Source organism: Dermacentor silvarum, chromosome 8 (assembly GCF_013339745.2).
Source record: "Dermacentor silvarum isolate Dsil-2018 chromosome 8, BIME_Dsil_1.4, whole genome shotgun sequence".
Lineage (NCBI taxonomy): Eukaryota > Metazoa > Arthropoda > Arachnida > Ixodida > Ixodidae > Dermacentor > Dermacentor silvarum.
Window position 1 is genome coordinate 50,276,393 of NC_051161.1, and position 17,169 is coordinate 50,293,561.

General features: G+C 46.8%; 1 protein-coding gene across 1 annotated transcript in view; it reads right to left on the reverse strand.

The window, feature by feature from the left end:
* LOC119462121 (uncharacterized) overlaps positions 1–17,169 on the reverse strand; it is a 107,122-nt gene that overhangs the window by 5,271 nt on the left and 84,682 nt on the right. The window contains 14 exon segments of the mRNA XM_049671953.1: positions 84–199; positions 994–1,170; positions 2,196–2,370; positions 3,543–3,613; positions 4,661–4,753; positions 6,201–6,381; positions 7,001–7,114; positions 7,602–7,694; positions 8,534–8,644; positions 9,386–9,640; positions 11,051–12,908; positions 12,911–13,020; positions 14,292–14,461; positions 15,980–16,050. Coding sequence (XP_049527910.1) covers positions 84–199; positions 994–1,170; positions 2,196–2,370; positions 3,543–3,613; positions 4,661–4,753; positions 6,201–6,381; positions 7,001–7,114; positions 7,602–7,694; positions 8,534–8,644; positions 9,386–9,640; positions 11,051–12,908; positions 12,911–13,020; positions 14,292–14,461; positions 15,980–16,050 — 3,595 coding nt within the window.

The window sequence follows — 17,169 nt, forward strand, 5'->3', positions numbered from 1 at the left end:
CGTAGCGAAGAAAAACAACAACAACGAGCTTTAACTCGAGACGCTGTCCGGAAATATATAGGAAGCTTAAGAAGAATGCTTACGAAACAGGCGTCCCACTTCTAGAAGCTTTCCCCAGCCGACCGCCACGCAGAATGATGTGTGTCTGGGCCTCTCCGTCTCACCGTCGCTCGGCAGGCAGATGGGTCGAATGTAATCACTGGGAAGAAACAAAGTTCATTCACCAATTCAGTTTATAAGCCACTCTGTATGCTTGCACCAGGTGACTCAAGAGGAAGCCTACTGTGGGCGGCAAACAAGAACCAAGAACCACGAGATGAGCAGCATCTCAGTTCATAGCATATCAATCAGGTGCGTCTTCTCATTGTCACAATAACTGGTGCTAAAACGACACAACAGCCGTTGTCGTAACATTGACAATATCTCAAGATACCGTTCACGCAGCACATTCATGTATTAACAGTTCGACCTTTATTTTGTAATTTCATCTTTTCCCACTCGACATTATAGTATCTGCTCTTTTCTTTGGCTGTTGGTTAGTTCGGGTGACCACAGTGGGGAATTACTGCGCGAATGCAAAGAAAAGGACGCTACACTAGAATAAACCTAGAAATAGTGTAAGTGGTTACTTAAGAGAGTACTTCTTCTTTCTGGGGTTTTACGTGCCAAAACCAGTTCTGATTATGAGGCACGCCGTAGTGGAGGGCTCCGGATTAGTTTTGACCACCTGGGGTTCTTTAACGTGCACTACAACGCAAGTAGTCAGCGCTTACGCTATTTCTATGTTGCTTCTTGCATGGTGTTCCTGTCTTTGCATTCACACGGTTCTTCTCGTAGTTCAGTTGCTCGAAACGCAACAGGGCAGATACGGTGCCCGCCGCCACACCGTCTTTCTCTTCTCCCACCGTCGTGCCTTTCGTCTCGTTGATTTGGTGCGCGGATTAACAATAGATTGATCGCTGGCGCAAGAGATGGGGAAACATAAAGTTTTACCTGAAGTCTACGGGTTTGTCCAGCTTGAGCAACGCGATGTCGTTGGCGAAGCCCTTGTCCACGTACTCCGGGTGGATGACCGCGTGCGAGATGCTCGCCACCACCTCGAACGGCGAAGGCATCTCGGTACCACGGCGGAGCATGCCCATCCGTGCCACCCAGTGTGACGTCAGCGTGCTGTCACGAGGGAAAGAAAAAAAAGTCGACAGTCGCTTTAGCATACGCCAAAGAGGATATGAAGGCGAAAGGCTGCGCGCTCACGAGACATTCATTAAATTACTTGACATTCTCATTCGAATGCGTTGTTGCTTCCTATTACTTGTTTTCTGCCACCAAAGGTCGTGGGTTCGCGTGCCTTACTTAACTCTATATAAATTAACGGTGCCTTAATGAACATCGCATTAAGTAACACCAAAAGTCGTGGGTCCGACTCCCAGCAACGGTCATGGGTTGGAGTGATTTAATTAACTATATATTATTTAAGGTAGAGTTAATTAAGGCGCTATAACTCACAACCTTTGTCGGTGGCACAATGTGGCATGGTGGCACCGTCAGTTTTTGTGCCATCAATTTTGGTGCCATTGAATTTTCTGGACGGTCAAATTTTCAACCCATGAGCCATCCAAGGCTTTCGCCTTAATAAAGGAAGAAATTGGCAGGCTTGAATGACTAGAACACCGCCTTTGTGTTACGTTACGAAAGTTCGCTCTCCTTAAGTACCACGAGGTGGGATACTATAGTCCTTGTAATAATAGTTTCTTCAATTTCTGTAGTCATTCTGTTGAAGGCTCACAACAAAGACTCCGCATGGTTTTAACACCGATTCACTAATAACCAAAACGGTAGTTCATTGAACCTTTTGCTGCGTGTGTTCAAGTAAACGTTATGTAAGTTTTCGCTCATTCGTGCACGTTCTCATCACCAACATCAGCGTCTTTTTTTTTTTTTTTTTTTGCAGGAAGCTCAAACAATGATTTTAATAATTCAACCGGGCCCGCCGTATACCGACTAGTTTAACGATTCCATCAACTGCAGTTAATTCTTCATCGCCTTCGACCGTTTCCTTTCCCCTTTGCGAACATCGCGTTAGCCCAGTAGAAGAGACAACCGCGTAAGAACACTAATGTCAAAGATAATATAATGCTGAGACAGGCCTAAAAGGCTATAGACAACAGGACAAAAAACACCGCGCGCAGACTGACTTGTAGAAGCAGTGCCCTGCAGTGACGAGCCAGCGGTCGCTGACGAGCGCAGCCCCGCACTGGAACTCGCCCTCCTTGTAGAGCGCCACCTGCCAGGGCCAGGATCCCGGAGCCGAGCTGTGGCCGCCCACGATGCGCTGCCGCAGCGACGTGCCCAGCGGACGGATGCCGCACTCTGCGCATGAGGAAGTACCCCGTCGAGTCAATATGAAAAGGAACGCTCGCGTTGCTTTCAAGAGGCCGTGTATACACTCTAAAAATGTTTACACCCTTAAGGGTGTTTGCTCGTCACACGGGTAGCGCCCCTACCTTTAGGGCCTTACAAAAATTTATAGAGGACAACAACGGAGCTATAACTATACGTGCGATGACAAAGGACGTAGTTGAAAACTATATGTAATCATTCTGACAGCCTTGGACGCACAGAAATATCCGACAGGAGAGTATCACAGGGATTGATAGTGAAACATTATTTAATGCACTTTTCATGTCGCCTGCTACAGCTGTCATCGTTTTTACTCGCAGGAAAAAGTCGGCAAACAAGATGTCATTATTGGTTCCCACCAACAATTTGATATTACCCCTTAAACGTGAGGGTGTTAGCCATGCAACAACCGAGCACCGTTTAAACACTCATAAAGGTGTAAATAGGTTTTGAGTGATAGTGGCTAAACACACATGCTCCGCATAAAGGTGTTCGATGAGACCAGGAATAGTAGAGCAGCTTTAAAGACACAAAAAAAAGGAAAGATGCGAAACGCATACAGACGCTAACTAACCACTAATAACTACAATGTGTAGTTAGCGCATATATGTATATTGCGTCTTCCCTCCGTCAATATCTTTCGGGCTGCTTTACGATGTTGCGCCAATTAGCCCAAGCTTCCCTCCCGGTCCCGAACTGGAAAGCTATACTGATCGTTACACGTTGACATGCCAGATACCAATACACACATCGCGAGTAATCTTTGATTAAGACCAATTTGGGGTTCTCTGTCACACGGCTCACGACTGTGTACAGGGTGGTGCAACACAACTGCAACACAACACAACCGTGGATTCTGTTAGCGCGAATTCAAGCCACACACTCGGAGAAGACAAGGAGAAGACCGCGTGTGATCGTGGATATCGCCTTGTAGTCTGTGTGTTTTGAATTAGCGCTACTTTTGTTAAGAACACCTATTGAAAGAAACAATTCTTTCGGGATCGATAGTTGAAACCTCACTACTAACTGTAGTGACTCAGCGGCTGTGCCAATCAGCCCAGACCCACCTGCCAGCCCTTAGATTTCGATTCCATTGTAAGTATTGCCTAACGCGGTTTGGCTATCTCAGCAACGTCTCTTACCAAGCGTTGAACACTTGATGTGTAGCACCTCTTTTCTTGGGCAGTCCGTCTCCTTGTACATGAGAGCGATACTGGAATGGGAAGAATTGTAATAATTAGAGTTAAATTTATTTGCACTTATGTTAATTTGTGGAAACACGCAGCACGCGGGGAAAAAAAAAGCGTTTGCGCCGAAATAATAGCTTTTAGATTCCTAGTATGAACGAGGAATTGATCGTTCTGTTTGACTGCGACTTTTCATATATTTGTATTTTGAGACTTGACTCAAGCCTTGGTACACCGGTTAGGCATCTCTCCGTCGCAATACTAAATGCGCTATATTTAATCTTCACAGGAATGAGAATTAAAATGACGAAAACAATTCGAGATTTCTAAAAAAGAGGGGAAACAATCGCAGAGTTGCTTCAAGTATTTCGAGGACAGCAACAATCATCTCTCGTATAGATCCTAATGCATGAAAATATAGTGCATCCTAATAACAACTAAAAATAAGAAAAGAAAGGTGTGCAAAATTTGCCGCGCCGTTCATTAATGCGTCTATTCGCAGTTATAAAGTATATATTCATAAATGCACACGCTGGCCGAAACGTCGAAATTAAATGTGTGTTTTTGCTTTTATACGGGCGGCCTGCACTTCATTTAATTTATCAAACACCGGATCCGAAGAACTACTTCCTTCATATATGCATATGTATATATGTAGAACTTTGACACTCCTAATGCTAGCGCACTAAAAGCAAATGATTTGTCGGGACCTGAACAGAGAGACGTCGAGTACAGGCGACGAAACAATAGCAGTTGTTTTCTCAAACAGTGATTTCAAACAACGTCTCTCTCTTAAGTTGGAGACACATTCGTCCTCCCAAACGAGTACCCTCGCTGATTAAGTTTGACAGTAAACCGTTAGACACTTCCCTCATCGAAACACGTTAAAAACATTGAAGACATAAAGCAAGCTTTTGTGGGAACCTGAGAAGAGAGTTGGTCTCCCTGCAGCGTTCGAATTACTGTTTTCGAAGAGTGAAATCCAAAGACGTCACAGTATTGTTCAGGTCCCCATAGATTCTGTCTCCCGAATGAAAACACTCCGCTTAGGTTGGCAATAAAGCGTGACGTACTTGGACTTCTCGTCGTCCTCGTGCCTCATCTCAAAGTACCGGCTGCCGTCTTCGTGCTTCTTGTCTTTCGATCTGCGGATGGCGAGCACTTTCCTGTAAGCAAAGAAAACGCAAGCTTGAACCGCGAGAATCGTGCGACAGTTACTGCATTGTTCTACTCGACAAAGTAATACAGAATGCTATCGCTAATTGTTGCTGGGCTAGTTGGCTCATCCTTTTATCTTACTTTATCTATACCTTTTTTTTAATTTTATTTTTTTATGTGCCTGTCAATTTTCCCTCTGTATAGTTCGCGATAAAATAATACAGAACAGAAGATGAGAAGTGTAAGTAAGTCTTGCTAGGCAACTAACGATCGGTGTATTGTAAATAATCAATCAATCAATAAATGATTTTTTACCGTGCCCAGGAACAACAATGAATCTAAGTGTTGGCGCACACATACGTTACAAATAAAAAAAAAAAGCAGGGGAATCTAAGTGAAAAAGAATCTGAATAAAAAGAACTATTTTGAAAGTAGTAACAATAATAATAAAAATAATTGTTCACGTCATGGAATATGAGATGATGTCGGAGGCCAGCGGTTAGGCTGTTGAAAACGACCCGAGGTTGACAAAGCCACAGGGCCCCACATACACAGCTTCACAGCAGCGTGAATGGTAGATGCATCATGGTATCCACAAACGAACACGTTTGCAAGCAAAATATGACTGTCCTACTGACGATAATTAGGTGTGACGAGATAAGAGTACTGAGATTCCGGCGCATGTAAACGACCCCATTTAGCAGAAGTATATCCGCATTCCAAGACTACGGCGTTACCTCACAGCTGAGGTGTAGCTTTGACACGATAAAGTCAATCAATCAATCCCATACATTTCTACGAGATATGCAGTATGGTGCTATATGAGATATACAGTATGGTCGAGTTGAAAGTTATTCAAATAGTCTAGATAAGAAATTTAAATTATGGGGTTTTACATGCCAGAACCACGATCTCATTATGAGGCACGTCGTAGTGGGGCACTCCGGAAAATTTCGACCACCTGGGGTTTTTTAACGTGCACCTAAATCTAAGCTAGTACGCGGGTGTTTTCGCCTTTCGTCCCTATCGAAATGCGGCCGCCGTGGCCGGGATTCGATCCCGCGACCTCGTGCTTAGCAGCCCAACACCATAGCCACAAAGCAGCCACGGCGGGTAGATAAGAATCCCTAATTTAAACTGGCAAGCTTAGTCTTTTCAGTGTGTTGACAAGAAAGCACTTGCAAGGCTTCACATATCGCAATTCATGCGACGTAACTAAGCTCAACCATTTTTGCATTTTTCAATACAAGAAATTTGAGAAATTCTATAACTGCATCCCGGGACTTTTGTGCCGCAGGGTGTCATATGTCAGATGCTTTGTCATGTCTGCTGCATGACCAGAAATTTGGCTGAGCGTATATCTAACGCGGCCGCCGGCCTGCGGCGGATACTCTGCCACACTGCGCAGCTCAGCCTATGGTATGTCTTCTATTACGTCACGTGATCACGCCCAACCTGTAAGAGAGGGTGTTGCAGGCTGCGTGTCCGATTTCCCCGAGAGACCAGGTGCCGTTGCTCAGGTATCGCGGGAACCGGTCGACGCACAGTTTTCCCCAGACGCCGTTGCGCTTCAGCTGCAGGTAGCCCTGGCCCGAAGACATGGAAGTGGCCTCTTCTTCCTCGTCTATCAGACCCACTGCGTGTCAGTGTCGATAGTGTTTGAGGATCGACCGTCAAACGAATGCATAAATAGTGAGACAGCAGCATAAGACCGAACATCAATATATCGAGTTTCGTATATACACCAAATTTCGCCGTACGTCCAACAAAGTACAGGTGAGACGTCACTCCCCTAACCACTACATGCACGCCAAGGATGACAAAGACAGATCCATCTATCGAAACGTCGGCCAACCTGTCTAAGACACTTTACCATAGTCCATTAAGTAGTTCACTGCTCAGTGTGTTGTCATCTGTCGGTCTTTGCCTTGAATTAGGATTCAGTGAGAGTTTTAGCTTGTCCGAAAACAATATCGCTGAGATTAGAACTCGTGTGTTCCAGTTGTTGCAAGCGGCACCAGTTGGCGCCACCAGCTTATGCACGACAATCTCCAGTGTCCCGGTACTCCGTAAAGCGAAGCACGTTTACGGACCATGCTGTAACTATCCGTGAACTTTGACGTACTGGTTGCGAATGCATCGAATTGAGTCGCATATCGAACAACCGTTTTTAAGTGTAACATTGGACGCCGTGCAAGTGTGAGAAATGAATACAGTTATATAAAGTAAAAAAAAAAAAATTCCCTTTCTCTCACCGCACTGAACTTCGTCCAGTCCGTAAGGGCAGTCGTGATGGCCGTCGCACACTTTGTGCTGAGGTATGCACTGCTTGGCTCCGGGGCACACGAACATCTCCGGACTGCACCAGGCTGGGAAAAAAAAGAAAAGAAAAAGAAAGAATGGAACAGGCAATAATAACACGAGGCCATTAACTACGGTGGCCAGAGCAGAAACATCCAACGGCAGCGCAGTGCATTTGCTAACTCGCCAAAATAGTTCGTCGACGCTTCAATGTTTTCATGCATACGCATCAAGTTTCGTACAACCGTGGCGGCGATTTGCATGCATCGATGTCGTTGTCTCACAATCCCTACCACCACTTCGACGTGATAGATAGTCATTGCATGGATTCACTTCGATGTACACGCCCGTGTGAAGCACTAAATGAAATGTACCACAGCAGTGTATATTGTCCCTGTTTACGTGGATACGATGCACTAGAAAGCCCGCACGAGGGTTTATACTGTCACACTTACGAAAACAAAACTAATAGTGTATAATGGACGGCGACGTAAAAGGCATACGGGGAACACATATGCCACATGGCGAGCCGTGTATGTTGTCAAGGTCACTTACGACAATGAATCTCGTCCGCCAAGTCCCAACAGTCGAGAATGCCATCGCAAACTTTGTGCTGCAACCGTTCGTGCTTGAGGTAATCCTTGCAAGCTGGAAGGAAAGAAAAAAAAATGGAGAGGCAGCAATTGAGACTAACTTAAGTGTCCAATATAATCTATACTTACGGATGCGCAAAGGTTCTTAACGAACACTGATATGCTACGTCACCCACGTATGTTCATCCAGAAAACTTGAAACACGCCAGTCATTTCCCCCATTGAAGTGAAAATCAGCGCAGAAAAAATTACTCTCACTATCAGTAAGCATTAGAACAATTCGGTAATTGCAAGTTTCTCCACAGATGAAGAGCTAGAAGTCTTCCCATTCATCAGTAAGCATTATAACAATTCGGTAATTGCAAGTTTCTCCACAGATGAAGAGCTAGAAGTCTTCCCATTCATCAGTAAGGCTAAAGAAGCCCTCTACCGCATCGGAGACATTGTGAAATGCACGAAAGACGCACTTTCCAGCGCCGTTGAAGAGTTGTGCTGTTAAGGCGCCTTCATGACTCGGTCTTCATCAGTATATTATTACATTATAACGACCGAACACAATCATTCGTGCCGATTACTGCGTTTTACTTCATTTTATTGCGTCTTGGTGCTGCGGTTCATTATTCATAGCGTGAACCAACCGGCACGTGGAAGCGTTTTTCGGCGGCACACTGCAGCCTTGGTTGCTCGTTGCCAGGTAGGTCCAAGGATGCGGGGAAAAAAAAAAAAAATGTGTGTGTGGGGAGGGGGGAGTTCTGCGAACTTTATCAGCATGTGTTTCACGTCTTCACGTGGTATTTCGATTAAGAGGAGGCCATTTCTGCCTGGGCATCAGAAATAAAGAAATATTGGCAATTTAGAGGAAAGTAAAACAGAAGGAACAAAGCGCGCACTCACAGCAGTTCCGTTCGTCCGATCCGTCCCGGCAGTCGAGGCGGCGATCACACAGTGCCGAGTGGGGAACGCACTCGCCACTCTTGCACTTGATCTCTTTCAGATAGTCGCAGTCTGCGAGAAGTCAACAGACGTGCATCTTTATACATAGTATACGAAGCGTTGACGACGTTATCTTAAGCACGCTTTTACATGCAAACATTACTCTTGTTTTACTTGTAAAAAAAAAAAAAAAAAGACCACGATGCGGCGGTCGGGCATGGCCTGACCGTCCCAACGTGGGAGCGGCCCGCAGCGCGCTGAGTCGCGTACCTCAGGGCTTACATTAAAGTTTTGCATCCATCCATCCATCCGAAAAAAAAAAAGAAAGGTCTCATACGTAAAGCGCAGGCTTCTTTGTTTTGTTCAGACACATATTCTTCGAGCACCAATAATAAACCCGGTTATATATCTTCCGCATCAGCTGTATACTTCTCAAATCGACAAAACCGTACCGACACCATGAACCTCTCTTTCACCTCCACTACACTGTAAAATAATTTACACGCCTATGCTTGAATAATGGTGTAAATTGGTCTATAACTCCCATTTTACACACTTTTGAGTGCTAGGTTGTGAGTTATAGACAGATTTGTAACCTTATTCACTTTTAAGGGTGTAATTTGTTTTACAGTGTAGCCCGCATTTCTTCGGGCGAGCAACTTTTCCCACCAGCTATCCGACAAGCAGTATACAACTCTGTATGGAATATATAGCAAAGCATCAAAGGGTCATCCGATGAAAGCCAGTCATTGCATTGTGGCCTTAAACGCAACGGAAACGAGACACTTGCACGGAGGAGCAAATTTCGCTTACCGCGCTTCGAGGTCGTTGGCACGGCGAGGGGTGTTGTGGACGTGTGGTCCGCTGCGGCGTCGCCACTGAGGCCGTTGCCTTCTCCGTGCTTGGTGATGTCGTTTTCGTGCACGGACTCCTTGGTGAGGGGCGCGTTGGTGACCACGCTGTAGGACACGCGCGTCACCACCTTCAGCGCGGGACTTGCCGTGGTCGATGGAGGCCGGTAGCCGTACTTATCGCCGTTCTTGCTGCCCTTGTCGTAGAAGTCCGTACCTGGGACACCCAAGACCCGTACAGAATGCGACTTCCGACTCAATAATGCTTCTAACAGCGGAGCTTTTCGTTTACGCGCGTACCCTTCGCAAAAACTCGCCTAGCAATGACGTACGTCACTGCGCACAGCTGCGCTTCGCTTTGCCTAGCTCCTCCGCCGCCGCGCTAGCGATGACGTCACTGCGCACAGCCGCGCCTCGCTTCACTTTGCGATAGCCAATCGATAGCCAATCAAATAATCGATCAATAATCATTATATTCCGGGAAATGCTGGGAATGACTTGGTAGTGCTTAACCTAGCCCAAATACGTGGTCAATACCTTGCGATAGCCAATCAATAACCAATCAATTGCTGATCGATAATCGACCAATAATCAATAAATTCCGGGAAAAAATGCTGGGGATGACTTGGTAGTGCTTAGCCTAGCCCAGATACGTGGCCAATACCTTGCGATAGGCAATCGATAGCCAATCAATAGCTGATTATTGATTATTGATCAATAATCAATAAATTCCGGAAAAGCATAACTCGTAAGGCCAGGACTAGCTAGGTGCCGATCAGCTCCGCTGTTTCTTTAGCCTTGCGCCACTAATGCAAGCTACGCATTTTTTTTTTTTTTTTACGTACTACGAAAGAGTGAGCCAGGGATTGAACGCGATTTGCCTCTCCTGGACCACCGCTTGGCTTCGTAAGGAGCCTGGAGCCTGGGGCGACGCGGCAGCCAGAGGATGTAACAGTGGCGCCTCTGACGTTCATGTTCACTAGAGCACTACCTGCCATGTACCTCGTTGCGATGGCGTGCTTGTACATTAGATACAGTGTAGTGTACACCGTGTACACTACACGAAAACGCACATTATGGACCGTATGTGTGCAGTATGCGATTTATGCCAACATTTATCTGAGCTCTCTGCTATACCCTGCTATCAACAGTCTGGCGAGAAGCAAGCTGAAGAAAGAACGAGCGTATATAGAGTCCAGTCGGCCATGTCGACCAGTCTGGCTCCAAGCTCCTTAGAGAGTCACGTGTTGCTACTCAACGTCCTGAAGTTTTGTTGAGTGTGCTGGAGCCTCGTTCAATAACTCCATATCTATGAAACGTTGGATGTGCACGAGTAAACCTCCGACCAAAACTCACTTCCTAGGCTCACCCTAAGAACTGTACAAAGCTTTCTGTATTTAATTATTGACTTATTCATTAACTCCGCAAACGAAAGTGAGACTATGCTTCAGCGCATTTTTATTCATGTATTTGTTATCACGTCTATCAGCTCTTGACCCGACGGTAGGAAGCGTCCAACAATGGACCGGCGGTGCACTTATGTATGCCCCAACCTTGTGGTCATTTTCCGTTTCCCCCCTGCACATTTGCTATACCTAGAGAGGAGAGCTGAAAAAAGGTCACACACCTTTCTCGTCACTGGGCGTGTACTTGGAGTCGTACGCGCCGGCCTTGGAAGGCAAGTCACCGGAGATGAACTTGGCGAGTCCACCGGAGTTTTGTCCGCCAGAGTAGATGACCGAGTGCACCTCGGAATGGTCTCCGCTGCTGGTGCTTACCGTCTGATAAATGGAGATGGAGGTGATGTTCATCTCGGGGTTCTTGAGTTCATGTCCTTCGCGCGTCCCGCCGGCCATACTGAAGGCAGTTTCATTGTTTCCGTTTGGATGAACTACCGCAATGAAAGCAGTTTCATTATTTGTGTTTTGTTGGGCTGCAGGAATGAATGTAGTTTTATTGTTTGTGCCTTTATGAGCTATAGGAATGAATGCACTTTCATTGTTTCTGTCTTGATGGACAACAATAGGTCCACTGGGAGGAGGAACATCTTCAAACTCCGAGTATTCTGGCGCTGGCTTTCGCACCGGCTTGGACACGATCTCAGGAGCCGGTGCTGAAACTATAACAGGGGTTGGTTCTGCCACTGGATGCCAGGAAGGTTCCGAAGCTGGTTGTGACGCCGGTCTCCCCGGTGGCACTGGGTTGGCTGGGTTCTGGCCCTTGTCGTTCGTTTGGAGACCGTCTAGGCCTGCGGTAAGATCGATGAACTGTGGCTCCGGTTTCTTTGTGGTCTGCTGAACGCGAGTTCCCTGGCTTTTATCGCTGCCGCTGGCGACGGGAGGCCGCACGAAGAGACCCACGCCGATCTCGAACTCCGTGGTCGACGTGGTAGGCTTGGGCGTGGTCAGTTCCTTCCTGTGATTGTTCTTCTGGACTGACGGCTGTTGATGAACTGAGAGACCGGTCCCCACGGACAACGTCATACCGGAAGCCAGTGTCTTGTCACGCATCTTCGTTGCCGAAGAGTCGTGCGACAAGCCCACGTTCGTCGCGGTCTGGGAAGGTCTCGGTCCGTAATTCAGCACAATGCCGGGGCCTGCGTGGGTACTAGGATCGTCTAGGTGTATCTGCCAGGCTTGCCCGATACCCTGCGTCGGCTTTTCAGAGCTCCCTTCAATCGGTTCCCTTGATGGTGTTTCGCCAACTCTGATTTCAGAGGAGGATAGTGGTTTGTACGGTGGCCAAACAGGCGAACCATCGGCGCTTGTTTCGCCGTTTGCGGATGAAAGAACAGTTCCGCTCACTTGCGTGTGCACCACCGGTTTTCGCACAGGTGGTGAGGTAGTGGAGCTTGCGACGTTGGGACCCTCAACAGAAACCAAAGGAGGCAATGACTCCTGCCCGTCTTTGGAGCTGACAAGGATAGGCTTAGCGGGTGTCGCCTTAGTGGCGTTTTTCGTGGACACTTGCGCCGGGTTTCCGTTGGCCTTGACTACGACTCCGGCTCCCACGGTAAGTTCGGTCAATTCTGAGCCGTGTTTATTTGTAAACACATCCTGACTAGTTGCAACGGGACGCGGGGCTCCCGTTGGCGGCGACGCCTCGGTGACGTGCAGGTACCTGTCTTCCGTCGTATCTACGGGCTCCGTGACTACCTGCGGCCTAGTCGTCGCGACTACGCTTCCGTGCTCGTTAACGGCAGCAACGGCGTGACCCTCCTGATGCTGCTGACTCGAGTTGGATTCTTGACGATCGTGCGGGCCGTCGTAGTGAGAATCGTCGTCTTCGGAGAGCTCGGGCGCGTTTTCCCACGTGACTTCGCCGACCTCGCCTTCGGCCCGTTCGCCGCCTTCTCCCTGTTCTGGAAAGTAGGGTTGCCAAGAGTTCGCGCCGCCGGCGGCCCCCGGCGAACTCTCGTTGTCGTGTGGCGCGAAATAATCGCTCGGATCCTGACTGTGCTGGTTTATCCACTGGTCTGAATCCCGGTGCTCCTGATCACCTTCCCGGTCGTAGTAGTCCACCGTAGCGCTGCTGCCCGCTGTGTTCTCTTTCGTCGGTGGAGGCTACCCGGACGGATCAAACTGTTTTCGGACATTTCTGGAGGGAAAGAGAAGATACGGACAGGAGGAGGTTCGAGGCACAGAAGTGCGGTATGGTAACAGCTTGCTCAATGGCCAGTTCATTCAGTTCAGTCAGGCAATTAGCTCGAGCGCAAACAGTCGTTGTGCACTACTCTGCGAGCACAACAGCATCAGCAGCAGCAGTACTATATTTTGCAAGCGCAAACCACGTAGTTAATTTCAAATCAACATAATTATCATAATTATTCTCTAGTGAGTAGCAGTTGTCTTTCACGTAAAAAATAGACAACGCAGACGACGACAACAACAACAACAACAACAACAACAACAACAACAACAACAACAACAACAACAACAACAACAACAACAACAACAACAACAACAACAACAACAACAACAACAACAACAACAACAACAACAACAACAACAACAACAACAACAACAACAACAGCCAGTGCCTACCTGCTGCAGAAGCGGAACGTTATAGGCCGTGAGCGTATGTAATTGTTGTGAAAAGAAAAAAAAATAAAGTGCCCCAGAATGTGTGAAGGTAGCAGTTGACAAAGCGCGCTTTGGGGCGCCTTTTGGGTCTCTGGTATCCCAATGCCGTATGGGAAGCGGGAGTAACTTCTGACCTCTGAGATCTAGGAGCCATGATGAGAGCACAATAGTAGTCATTCGCACTTGCTCGTGAAATCATTGGTCACGTGCTATTCACGCCATGCATCGAATTGCTTCGGACAAATTTAAACTGGACCACGATTACTTCGTTCTTGGAAGCACGTATCCAATCGAGAAGAAATGTCAAGCATGCAAAATCAATCAATGCACGTATTGGCTGTTGCTCGTCACTCCAAGTGCCTCGACCTAAAAATCACTTCTTTTCATTTCCTTGGTATGGGCTAGCTTACGTGAAAAACCTTGACCCCCTTTTCGAATACGTCTGGTAGAAGCGCCTTGGCCTATGAATATGAACGAGAGTCACGCAGTCCTCTCCATGCCTTGAATTAATCATGCTGCCCTCAATTTATTTCTCTTAGTTCCTCAATTTCAATCAAGCAGTGTGTATCTCTGGCAAAATACATATTGACACGCGACCTAAACCTTTCCAAGAAATCGTGTACGTGTGCGTGCGTGTGTATATGTGTTCGTAACGCCTTTCCGTGAACAACAAGCTATACGTACAATTCAAGCCACACCGACACGCTGCTTCAACCAGTGCACTGTATTCATGAACGCTTCGCAGAAGAGACGGTCGAACGGCGGCGCGTGTCTGCGAGGTCTTACCCGTCATCTGTATGGCGTTCCAGTCGATCTTCAGCTGGCCGAATGCGCCTCGGGGTCCCTTTTCGGCTTCACGCCGCAGCGTCTGCCGGAACTCGCTCTCTAGGTCGGCGACGGCGGGCGTGTGACGCTTGTCGACCTCGAGCTCGAACAGCACGATTAGGCTCCCTTGTCTGCGTTACGGGATAAGCAACGTATACGGTACATGTCATCACGTGTAATCTAAAGATCCGATTGAATTCAGTTCAATTTATCAATCGGAATACCGTTGAACCCGGATATATCGAACCCGGATATATCGAAACACATATAAAGAATTATTGTGTATAACGAACTACGGTAAACTCCCCTTGAAAATTATTGTAAAAAATATTTTATATATCGAATTACCTATATATCGAACTTTTTTGTGATCCCCTTCAGATTCGATATATCCGGGTTCGCCTGCACACCCTTGGTTGGTCTCCTTAACTAAAAACCTAAAAACTGTATAGGATTGTGTTTACGAGCCCCGCGAAGTCGATTACGAGGCAACATGTGACGAATAATTAATTAAGTTATGTAGTATGAATTGTCAAAGGTGTAAAAAAAAATAAGAACCGTCCTGGACAAATGAAACCCTACAACAAGTTCGGGCTAGCCAGAACATGTTCTTTCGTTATCGCTTTTGGTCGGTTCGTGTGATGGTGGCATGATTTTGGCTTGAACGCTTCGTTTTGGGCGTTTTATACGCCATCTTTGGCGACCGGATAATAATGCAAGTTAGAGATATTACTTTCGAGTTTTCTGTGAGATGTCTGCTAACTTATATTTTACCGTTCGCGCGTTTCATTTGTCTACAATTGCACGTATAACATTAGCCACGAGTATGTGAGACATATATGAAATGATCACACGGTTGGACATATATGCGAAGACGGGTTTTACGTGCAGCAGCATAGAGTGAAAGCGCGATTTAGTGAAAACGATGTGGCACGAGAATTATTTCGTTAACTCGAGTAGTTCGTTAAATCGAAAGTAATGAAAACACTCCTGCGAATACCATAATATTTATTCAAGGGCTGAAAAAATACGTAATTTTCGCGTGCGCGGGCATTGTAGGACTTGAGAAGTGCAGAATAAGTCATGTACAGACAAGACAATCCACTTTTCAACTCGTCTGCGGCAGTGAAGCTGGCGCCATCTGGTTGAGCCGACGCTGAGCTTTCGATGCTGAGACACTGCGACGTACGGGCGCTTTCGTAAAAGGAAAACGGCCCGCTTGAAACAGACATGGTCTAATATGTTTACTACAGCATTACGCGAATAAATTTCGAGACATTTCGAGCGCGAAAGTTTGCCCGTGACATGTTTCCTCACCCATGTTCTCCCCAGAGAGTTCGTTAAATTGGGCGAGACGTTGAAATTTACTTCGTCACTTCGAGGCTTTCAACGCATTAGGCTCTACGAATATCCGTCGAAAATCGCAAGCACTTCATTAAGTGAAATTTCGTTACATCGGGTTTTGTTAAATCAATTTTTCACACTGGGAAAAGTAGACGAGAAAGAAAAAAATAGAAGAATACATCAGGAACTAAGCACAGAAACAACCAAGCAGACAACCAAGTTGTCAACAACAGAATAAAATAGTTAAGATGCTTCACAGAGTACAATAAAAAAAAGTGAAAAGAAAAAGAGAAATATTTGCTTACCGGAACGCGTAGATAGTGACTTTGCTCAAAGAACTGTTGAGCAGCGGTGACTTCCTGCATGCTGCTTCGAGCTGCAAACAATGCAATAAAAAATAAAAAAATCAATAACCACTATAGTACGCCGCTTTGAATCGGTAGCAGCCATTAGACGCAGGCGGCGTTTCAACTGGGTCGTCATTACTGAAGGCACTTCGTCGAGCGTGTTACGATTCGGGGAGCCTTGAGCTACCCTGATAGGCCGTTCTCCTCCACGCCCGTGAAACACGAAACGAAACACGAAGCTGGCTCGCGCTTTAGTTCTTTTAGTGATCGCTATCGGCTCTCTGCGAAGCCAAGCATTTTTGATTTGTAAGGACGCAGTAACTCATACCAGGGTGTATATGTCCTTCACAAGTTGCCACTGCGGTGTGCGGCCAGCAGCTGTTGCCATATATCGGTTTAGAGGACAAGAAAGGAAAAGATGAAGAAAGAAAGATAGAAAGAAAGGAGGTACCGCTGAAAAGGAAAACCTTAAACTTTACTCGGGGCAACTTTCTGTGGTAGTGAAGGGGAATCGACGAGGGTGGCGATATGGGCCTGTTGGTCGGTCATCATGGAATGGTATCTGGATAGCGCAGCTAAACACGGACACTAGAAGAAACGAAGGACAAAGACAAGCGTTCCAATGAAGGGAAAGCTGCAGGGGAAGGGAGGGACACGACCTGTTCTGGTAATCTATTAATACAACAGCAATACAGCTATGTATTACTGCGACGGCGGTTCGGAGCTCTCGGTTCGCGGCATCCTAGCCATCAGCGTTGGCGTCAGTCGTAACATGGTCAGTTGCCATTGGCTCGCACCGGTACATACGTTATGCGAAGTGCCAGTTGGTAACCCACTTCTCTGTGTGAGCATCGTGCTTTTACATACGCCTGACATTTCGATAGCAATTGATCACGTACAGGCAGCGTCATTACAATTCATTGTTAATGGTCGTGTGCTACGCGTGTCCATGGCACGACGCACGCGAGACACGACGCGTGCATGCGCGCAGACAGGCAGGAAGCCCGCCCTCATTAGTTTAGCACTCCGAGTCAACAAGCTGCTTAATCATCCAAGAAAACGTTAAAGCGTAAACTTAATTAAGGTTTGGTGTTCCTTTAGAGTATGGTACATTATAATCTTCTGTATTTTAAGTCACGGACTGAACT